Consider the following 10,129-nt stretch of genomic DNA (forward strand, 5'->3'; position numbering starts at 1 on the left):
AGGTGCTGGATTACAACAATGCCCCATCAAGCCTGGCTGACAACTGTCTTAACTGTAACCACTGTGCTTGTTTGCGGTGCCAGAGACAAAGCCAGGAGGGGCACACACTAGGTATGTGCTACACTCTGGGCTACATCTTCAGCCACATGTACTTTTTTTTTTTCTCATTATGAGGCCCTCGGTCCATCTGTCTCTTACAAGCACTGTAATCTGTGATTTTCATTTTGGAACTCTAAACTCCCGGGAGCAAGATTAACATCCAGTTGTCCTCATAACAACTGTGCAATACTTACTGACCTACTCTCCAAGAATCAGAAGCTGGTAAAATCTTTCAGTTAATTCCATGACTTAAAAAAGCACGCAAATCTACTGAGCAGTATATTTACAGATCCAGAAATCTGTAGAAATGTAAACATTTATTGTTAAATTCATACATTATAAAAATATATTCAAAGTTTAAAAAAAAAGGGAAAAAGAAACAAGCTCAGTATTTGCTTGCTATGGTGTGAATATGTTCCCAAAGGTTTATGAGTTGAATCTTGGACCCTAGTACAGCAGTGTTGCGAAGCGAGACCTCTGAGGTGGCTGGCTCTGCCTCACAAGCTTTGTTGCAAAGCCTGATCCATCTTGCATCGTTACACCACGTGGGATGCAGAAAAAAGATCCTCCCCAGATGCCAAAGCCTAAACCTCTATTCTTTACATATCATCCAGTGTATGGTATTCAGTTTTAGTAACAGAAAATGGGCTGAAACCATCTAAAGCAGAAATGTATAGCTAGGTCATCACACATCACATTTTTTTCGTGTGCTTGTTATGGAAAATGTCCACTGTTGTTTCATGGCATGGTCTCAGATCTAAATCACAATATCCAAGGGAAAAACGACCCTATGAAGAAAAGAGAGTACTGTTAAAAATGACACACATGAAAAGCCAAGCCACTCTGAAGGCTAAGAGCCCAGGAGTTCATCAAAACAAACAAGAAAACAGTGCTCACAGTTAATCATAAAATCACATCCTTGAAGGGAAAGGAGGAAGAGTGGCTCTGGGGCAGAGGGGACGTGGGAGGAGGGGCTGGAAGAAGAAATGAGAGGGAAACTTCAGTCAAGACGTAATACAGAAGATAAAAAATAATCATATCCTACCTGTGGCCTCTTAAAATAATCAAGTCCCCTTCCAATTTTAAACATCCACCCAGTGTTGAACCTATTAAAATTAGTGATTAGTATTATATCCAAGACATTTGAGTTAGTTTTTAAAGCCAGAGTTGGTTAAAAATCATCAAGCTTTTCCCCTAAACAAAGAAAAGCATAAGCTGAATCAAACCTGGGGTTAGTCCCAAGCTCAGTCTATAAGGAAAACAAAAGGAGCATTAAACACCATCAGCTAATCTGATTGGCTGAGAAAGAACTTAACCATTAAATGGTAAGCTACTTTTGAATTCAGCTTGCTCAAGCTCTTCTTCTCTTCGAATAAGTGGTTTGCAAAGGACATTCATGACAAGTGTGGTGACATTTCAAAGGTGCGTGTGATGACTAGTTCAGTTTTCAACCTGACTACATCTGGGATTAACTAAAACACAAATGGCTGTGCACACCTCTGGGGGATTTTATTTCTTTAATTGTATTTTAAGTGGAAGCCAGGCATGGTGGCACATGTCTTTAAAACCAGCACTCAGGAGGCAGAAGCAAGAGGATCTCTATGAGTTCCCTAACGTTCAGGGAAGCCCTGTCTTGAAAATAAACAAACAACCAAAAACCCAAACGAACAATGAAACCACAACAATATCAAAACTATTTGAAGTGGGAAGATCCATCTTTAGTCTGGGTCACACCTTCTGGTGGCAGCCTATGCAAAGGTCATGGAAGAAGGAAGCTTGCCCTCTGTGCCTGCTTGCTCTCACTCTCACTAGCTAGTCCATTCCTTCACTGGCATCACAGCCTCCTTCTTCAGGGTTCCGGTATACACCCAGGACCAGCTGACACTTCCAGCCTCATGGACTGAACAACTACTGGGTTCTTAGTCATTCCATTGACAGACAGCCTTGCTGGGCTAGCTGGACCACAGCTTGTGAGTTGTTCTAAAACATTCCATATATGTACATCTTCATTAAGTTTGGTTCCTCTAAAGAACCCTGACTAACACAGTGCCACTACGCAGAGACAGAGATTGGGATCCCAAGGGCAGCCCAGCCCCTGACCTCTGCTTCAACATGGCAGCACTGCCATCCATTTTTCATAGTTAGCTTCTGATTAACTTTTTAATAAAAACAAGGGTTTCTTTGCTGTATCATATGAATACCACTATGCTAAAGGGAAGGAAGGGATCTTGGTATGATCCCTAAGAAGATGCACGCATGCATGTATGTATGTATGTATGTTTCCTGATTAATAGCACACTACCAAAACATACCACCGAAGGAAGGAAGCCACACCAGGGAAATAATTATCCCCTACCAGAACACTGGCTATGGTCTGCACAAAAGAACTCCTTCCCTCATGACTCAGAACTCATTATTTGATTAGGAATTAACTAAATTCACTCTACAGAGGTAAGCCAAGGTTTCTTGTCCAAAGGGCAAAGTTACTAAGTTTCAGCTTGATTTGAGTTTTAATATTTAAATATGTGTATATAATTTTACTACATTGGAATTTTTAAGGTGTGTCTCAGCTATGGAAAAAATAAAATAGTATATACTAACCTAATTTCTCGGTCATGTATAGATGAAGAATAGTTTATTTCCAACAGCACTCCGTGACTCCTGAGGGATTGTTTTATTTCTTGCAGGCCACTACTTTGCTGCGTATTCCCAAACCCCTGTTGGTGGCACAAAACATAATTTACTTCCTCAGTTATTAATAACTTAAATTATCTATGTGCTATATGATGAATACCACAGAGAGATTAAACTGAAAAGATTCTATATTAATTTCAGTATTACCGTCTCAAAGAAGTAACTGAAGACTGGGTAATTCTTTTCTTCTTTTATATACTGTTTTTATACAGACTATTGTTTTCCTCATGTGAATACCACACAACTCCCTCCTCAGCCTCTCTGTTGCTAGGCGCCCAGACATGTGGCACCATGCCCAGCATCCTTAAATGTATTTTAGCATTAATATTCAGTCACCCATGTGAGACTACCTGCTTCTTAGACTAATTTAGGAAACTATAATTATTTGGATGCACTCCTAGTTAAGACAAAATCAAAAGAGACACAGCGACAATCTAATCCCAGATACATGCAGTAAGGGACAGAACTGTCACTAGTGCAGATTGCATGATCGCTGACACCCAATACTAAAATGACAAACTACTCAGACTCAACACTCTCAAATCAATAGCCTTTCTCTTAAGATATGCTATGCTTGATACTACATGGTGAGTTGTTCCCAAGGAAATACATCTAGCTGAAGTACTGGACCAGATAACTTGTAACTGAATGCAGTAAGTCAAGAAAGAATGAGATTTTTCAGATACCTACTTCATCCACAGAGGTGAGAAGGTGAATAGTTCTTATTTTACATGGCTTCTTAATCAGCATCTCACAAAACCGAAGGAAGTTATACAGCTGAAAGGATTAGGATGGATTAGCACTAACTTGTACAGTTTTCCCTCGGTTCAGCAAGGTCCATGAACAGGACCATTACTTTATTTATTTTTAAGTTTGTTTGCTATGTTTTTTTGAGACAGGATTTCTCTGTGTAACAGTCTGGCTGTCCTGGGACTCTCTTTGTAGACCACACTGGCCTCGAACTCACTGAGATCTGCCTGCCTCTACCTCCCAAGTGCTGGGATTAAAGGCATGCATCACCACCACCTGGCTTATTTTACTTATTTTTGTAAGATTTATTTATTATGTATACAGTGCTCTGCCCACATGTATGCCTGCAGGCCAGAAGAGGGTACCAGACCTCATTAGAGATGGTTGTAAGACACTATCTGGTTGCTGGGAATTGAACTCAGGACCTCTGAAAGAGCAGCCAATGCTCTTAAAATCTGAGCCACCTCTCCAACCCCACCCCTATCTGTTGTTTTAAATGATGCTCTATCATCCCAGAACCTACACAACCCTCCTGAGAACTTTACATCATCTCTAAACTACTTATGCTACCCAATACAATGTAAACACATCACATTATTGTTATACTATCATGTTTGTGTATGCTAGTACAGATAGGATTTCTAACAGTATTTTTGATCTTCCATCAAATCCATGGATAGGAAACACTTAAACACAGGCAGCTGACTGTACATTTAAGTTACATTTCACTTACCTGATGAGTTTGTCTAATATAAGGGTCTTCTATCCAAACTTCCGTAACTGTCTCATGAAGGTATTCTTTAAAAAGTGACTCGTAACTGAACCCAGTTGCATTCTCTTCTATTTTAATTTGCTTGTGATATTTTCCATCTACGAAACACGAGCTAAAGTAATGTGACCAGTGATCACTTTATAAAAATTACACCTTTATTCTTTTGTGTGTGAGCAGGCTAGTGGGGTGTGACCATGCCATGAAGCATCTGTTGTAGAAGTCAGAGCACAACTTGGGGGAGTTACTTTTTTCCTTCTACCTTGTGGGTCTGTCCCCAGGGACTGAACTCGGGTTCATAGACTTGTTGGCAGGTGGTCTGACCTATTGAACCACCTCACCGTGAACACTTTCTTTTTATACAGGTGATATGTTGCACACGGTGATTAATCAGGATAAGTTACAATCTTTTAAACTCATTTGCTCAGTAGCTATCACATGCCTGCTCTATGTCATGCAACTGCAAAATGTTTCTTACATATAGGGAAAGAAGAAAAATACTATTCTAAAGGAGATTCCTGCCTTCACAGAGGCTAGGCAAAGGGGGGGCATCCAGATGTTCCCTTTTTAAATTTTTTTTTTGGTTTTTTTACTAGACAGGGTTTCTCTGTATTGTTTTGGAGGCTGTCAGTCCAGCCTGGCCTCGAACTCACAGAGATCCGCCTGCCTCTGCCTCCCGAGTGCTGGGATTAAAGGCATGCGCCACCACCACCCGGTCCCTTTTTAAAATTTAGAGAGAAAAATTGTTTTATGTTATGTGTATGAATGTCTTGCCTGCCTGTATGCATTTGTACCACACACATGCAGTGTCCTCAGAGATCAGAACAGGGCCTTAGATTCCCCAGAGCTAGAGTTAAAAATGGTTGTGAGCTGCCAACCGAATGGGGGTGGGGGTAGGGGGTGATCCCTCTGCATGAGCAGTTAGTGCTCTGCTTCGACACCTCTCTCAGGCCACAAGAGGTTACTTGAAAAAGGTTTCTTCTCTGCCTCTGACAGACAAATTTATACAAGGGAGGACTGATTGCGCACAGCTGTTGATAAGACCCTGTCACAGTGGGCAGAAGGTCAAATGTAGGGCTGGCCACAAACTCCTTACATTATCCTTTTGCCTCTATCTCCCATGTGCTAGGACTACAGGTGTGCACCACCATAGCCTGGCTGTATTCTTTTCCCTGGTTTTAAGGCTTCTTGTTGGTTTGCTTGTTTGTCTGCTTGCTTTTGGTGCTTCGGATCTTTGCACATGCTAAGCATGCTCTGGTATGGTTTAATCAGACTTTTAGCAGTTCATGCTATGTGGACTAAAGTTCTTATGAGACCGTGTAAAATGAAAAAAGAATAAACAAACAACATATAAGCTAGTTCCACGTGTGCTCGGTGTGCTTTCCAATTACTGAATGAGCAAACGTGTAAGTGCAAAGTCAAAGTTAGAAAGCTAAATTCAAAAAGGGAAGCCTTTTCTGTATTCTGAAGACAGATAAAGGTGGAGGTCTATGAGTTCAAGGCCAGCCTGGTCTACATAGAGAATTCCAGGCTAGCTAGGGCTACGTAGTAAGACCACCACCCCCCCCCCGAATTTGGAAGAGAAAAAAAATGGTAACAAAACCCCAAACCTCCCCAAAAGAAAGTTTTTTTAAGTAATCAAAAAAAAAAAAAAAAGAAATCTGGGATGTAGTTATAGTTTAGCAGTAGAGTACTCCCCTAGTAAGCACAAGACACTGAGTTTAATCCCAAGCACCACTAAAAACAACAAAACAGCATTTCCACAGAGATAACGCTACAAACCATGCATCTGTTTTTTAATCCAAACCAGTCACATAGGCTAATTTAACTGTTCAGTGAACCACCATAACCTGGGTATAATTATTACAGAACTCTAGGAAGAAGTGGGGAAAGGGTTGTAGTAAGGACAAATAGGGAGAGGAGCTGAGGTCTGGAGACCTGAGCTATGGAGGGTTGCAGCACCTCTGGCTGTACAAACACCAGTGTGCTTCAGGTGGGGTAGCCACACCCACTCATAGAGATGCTCATGAGTTGGGAGCTCATGACAGATCCAGAGGAATACCTTCCTCACCTCTCAATCATCAGGAAAACATAACTGGTGAAATGCTGAGTCACAGAAACCTTTGAGAAGCCCCTGGAGTGTGTTTAGCTATCCTAATGGTTTTCATCATTTCATAAAGGAAAAAATAAACTCAGGATCCACATTCGGTTTCTTCTGCAATATTCTTAAATTGAGGTCCACCCCTATGCTTCAGATCGATCTGCAAATGCCTTAAAAATGACCAGGTTTTTAATCATGTATTTAAAGGATGCCTGAATCCCCAGGTCCCAAACTGAAAACTAGACACTGTTAAGGATAACTTCTGTATGAGGAAGAAGGAAACACAGAGCAACCTGCTCAGCTCCCAGGCACAAGGGGCCCAGACCACACCATGCTCCAACAAGCAGTAGCTTTGAACCCAGGGCCTCAAGCTGCATCCTGCCCCTGAGCCCCAACCCCAGACAGGTTCTTAAAAAACAGCCTTTACCTTCTTTTTCTTGGTCTAAGTATTTCTTTATGTTTTCTGCTCTATCCATGTAGTCAGAGATTTTCGTTCTGAGAACACATCTCTTACTGGAGTCTCTGGTGCCTGCAAATTGAAGAAAAGAAGAGGGATTTCTGTCAAGTTTCCCACACGTTCTCTTCCCTTTCACAGTGTGCTCAAATTCAGTGGGCTGGGGTGTCCTGTGGCTCTTCTGAGCAAATAAACATCTTCTTATCTCTTCCCTTGGATATGATTTAAGTCTACCTCCTCCTTCATGAATGGGAAGCTTGGTCCTGTGTAACAAAATTACGAATCAGTGGAGCCTCCAAGTAGTAGAGCCCAGTGGGAGGTCCCTGAGATGCTGCCCTTGCAAGGGATTAATGCAGTTCCCCTACGATGTCAGTTATTGCACACAAACAGTTGCTATAGAAGAACAAGACAGGAACCAGCAAGGTGTTTCAGCAGGAAAAGGTACTTGTCACTAAGTCTGAAATTTTGAATTCCATTCCTGGGACCCAAATATGGTGAGAAATGACTACATTTTGAGCAGTCAGTGTGTGTGTGTGTGTGTGTGTGTGTGTTTTCAAGACAAGGTTTCTCTTTGTAGCCTTGGCTGTCCCAGAGCCCACTCAGTAGACCAAGCTGGCCTCAAACTCATAGTGATCCACCTACAACTGCCTCCCAAGTGTTGGGATTAAGGATGTACACAACCACTGTCAGGTTTGGCTTATTCTTCTATAGCACTGTTCTTCAACAAAGGAAATCAGGACAGAAACTCAAACAGGACAGGAACCCGGAGGAAGAGCTGATGCAGAGGCCATGGAGAAGTACTGCTTAGTGGCTTTCTCTTTGTGGCTTGCCCAGCTGGCCTTCTTATAGAATCCAAGGCCACTATCCCAGGGATATGATTACCCACAATGGGCTGGGCTCTCCCCCATCAATCAATACTTAAGAAAATGCCCTACAGACAAGTCTTATGGGAACACTTTCTCAATTGAGACTCCCTTCTTTCAGATAAATCTAGCTTGTGTCGAGCTGACACAAAACTAGCCACCATACCTGGAGAGAAGGCTTGGGGGAGAGGGTTAGCCAAAACTAACAATGCTGATATTTTGGGAGTGTGCTGGATAGGTTTATGTCAACTTGACACAAGCTAAAACAAAGTCATCGGAGAAGAGGGAACCTCAATTAAGAAAATGCCTCTCTGGGGCGCAATGGCACATGCCTTTTATCCCAGCACTTGGGAAGCAAAGGCAGACAAATCTCTGAATTTGTGGCCTCCCTGATCTACATAGGGAGTTCCAGGACAGCCAGAGCTATACACAGGGAAAACCTGTCCCAGGGGTGGGGTTGGGGATAAAAAATGCCTACAAACTAGGACTGTAGACAAGCCTGAAGGGCATATTTTTTTTATTAGTGATTGGTGAGGAAGAGCCCAGCCCATTATTGGTGGTGCCATGCCTGCGCTGGTGGTCCTAGGTTCTATAAGAAAGCAGACTGAGCAAGCTTTGAAGAGCAAGTCAGGAAGCAGCACCCTCTCCATGATCTTTAAATTAGCTTCTGCCTTCAGGTTCCTGCTTTGCTTGAGATCCTATCCTGACTTCCTTCAGTGATGGACTACAAGGCCATGAAGTGTAAGCGAAAAATAAATAAATAAATCACTTTTCCTCACCAACTTATTTTTGGCCATGGTGTTTCATCATAGCAATAGTTAACCCTAACCAGGACAGCAAGCTAATCAAAAAATAAATAAATAAATAAATAAATAAATAAATAAGTAAGGTTTAAAAGTTGTAAGTAGGGATATTCTCTGTGGGTAGATAAAGCTGCTCCAATGAGGCCTGTGAGATTCCCCCAAACAATATAGGAATTGCCACTGCTTTTGGATGCTCACCAAAACTAGTTGGTAAGACTCTATTGTTGAACACACCACATGCCTTGGTCATAGGACGTAGAGATATTAAGCTGGAACTGGGTTTGAAGCTTCCTCCTTGTTAGACAGTTCTCATACTGGTGGAAGGTGCTACACAGGCTGCTGGGGGAGAATTGTCTTAGCCATACACTGTGTTAAAGGCAACCAGCTGGGCTAGACAAGCCTGTTGATGCAATAGTGGCATGGGGTTATATGTTATGGCATATATGGCATAGGGTACAGGGTACCGAACTGCTTTCTGATTGGATGTGACCCCTGCTTGACAGGAGGGAATTCGAATTTGACTAAAAGTACAAGACTGTGCAGGTCATAGGTCACGGGGCTGGGCTACTGCTGTTGTTTTAGCAAATCAACATGATGTGTCTGTCAAATCGTCTTCTACCTAATTATGTTTCAGAACGGTGCTGTTGTCAGCACGGTCAGAGAAGCCTCTTCCACCAGAACTCAGTAGCGACAGCAGAGACTGATAACTGGTTGAAACACACAAAATTAATGACTGTGCCCAGTCATAAATGAGACATCTATTATCCCCACTTCCAGGCTTGGGGGAACACCCCAGAAGAAACAGCAGAAGGGATAAGAGCCAGAGGAAGGGAAGGGGTGGTGTGGACTCAAGAGTTTCCAGCAGGACATGTCTGTTGCACTCTAACTCACAGTAGCCGTGATTACCGGTACAGGATCACCACAAACTCGGGCTGTTAACACTGTCATGAAAGGGGGAAAGGTTCAAGCCCGCCCCCATTTGTGTGTGTGTGTGTGTGTGTGTGTGTGCTTATAAGTTGTTGATGGGGAAGAGAGACAGTTTATTCAGTAGTGTAGTCACCGGTAAGGTGCACATATTCCTGAAAACAAACTTCCACCCTAATGAAACTCATTGGGTCATAGTGGAGGCGGGAAGGAGAGACAGAGTAACAGAGAGGAGAAAAATCCTGTCGCAAACTGACAATAACAAAAAATAAATTTCATTCAGACGCAAGACCTAGCAAGGCTTATGTCTTACGTTTTATGTCTCTTACGTTTCAGGACAGTGACCTACGCTCCTTCGTGGTACCATCAGTCTACTGCAATGGCCACCTCCTTCCTCTGTGGTCCCACAGAAGACAGCTCCTGAATTTGAATGCTTCCTGGTAGTTGGGAAGTTTCGTTTTCCTAAGTTTCACTCTGTCCCAGATAGAGCGGAAACCGAAACTAGCTCACCTTTCAGAACCTGAAGGAGCATGTCAATCCCCTCCTGGTAACACACCAGAGCCTGCTGGTACCGGGACTCTGCATCCAGCTCCACTGCCCGCTTTAGCACCGCCACTGCAGCGGTGCTGTCGGAATCCTGCCCCAGGCTGGACTTAGCCATCACTGCGAGAA

At 42.7% G+C, this 10,129-nt stretch overlaps 1 protein-coding gene across 6 annotated transcripts; it reads right to left on the bottom strand.

The window, feature by feature from the left end:
- Positions 1-397: 397 nt before the first annotated feature.
- Positions 398-10,118, bottom strand: Mitd1 (microtubule interacting and trafficking domain containing 1). Of its 6 annotated transcripts, none has more exons than XM_040729579.1 (7): positions 9,968-10,118; positions 6,841-6,942; positions 4,277-4,413; positions 3,484-3,570; positions 2,701-2,816; positions 997-1,073; positions 398-887 (listed from the first exon to the last, which is right to left on the bottom strand). In XM_040729579.1, exons 1-7 carry the CDS (start codon positions 10,116-10,118, stop codon positions 862-864), a joined length of 696 nt encoding a protein of 231 aa, XP_040585513.1. In that variant the 3' UTR covers positions 398-861. The 6 variants fall into 6 exon arrangements, with proteins under 6 accessions (XP_040585513.1, XP_040585511.1, XP_040585516.1 ...); XM_040729577.1 differs by lacking the exon at positions 997-1,073 and adding an exon at positions 1,145-1,205; XM_040729582.1 differs by lacking the exons at positions 997-1,073; positions 9,968-10,118 and adding exons at positions 1,145-1,205; positions 9,787-9,872.
- Positions 10,119-10,129: the final 11 nt, after the last annotated feature.

The sequence above is a fragment of the Mesocricetus auratus genome, unplaced genomic scaffold (genome assembly GCF_017639785.1).
Source record: "Mesocricetus auratus isolate SY011 unplaced genomic scaffold, BCM_Maur_2.0 Super-Scaffold_100021, whole genome shotgun sequence".
In the NCBI taxonomy this organism is placed as follows: Eukaryota; Metazoa; Chordata; class Mammalia; order Rodentia; family Cricetidae; genus Mesocricetus; species Mesocricetus auratus.

Bases quoted from the DNA above. Each gene is read 5' to 3' on its own strand.
- Mitd1 (XM_040729577.1), bottom strand. From the start codon at position 10,118: ATGGCTAAGTCCAGCCTGGGGCAGGATTCCGACAGCACCGCTGCAGTG. The intron at 4,414-6,840 runs GTAAAGGCTGTT...CGTGTTTCGTAG, and splicing joins CTTAGACCAAGAAAAAGAAG to ATGGAAAATATCACAAGCAA. The intron at 1,206-2,700 runs GTTAGTATATAC...TAATTTTAATAG, and splicing joins ATACATGACCGAGAAATTAG to GTTCAACACTGGGTGGATGT.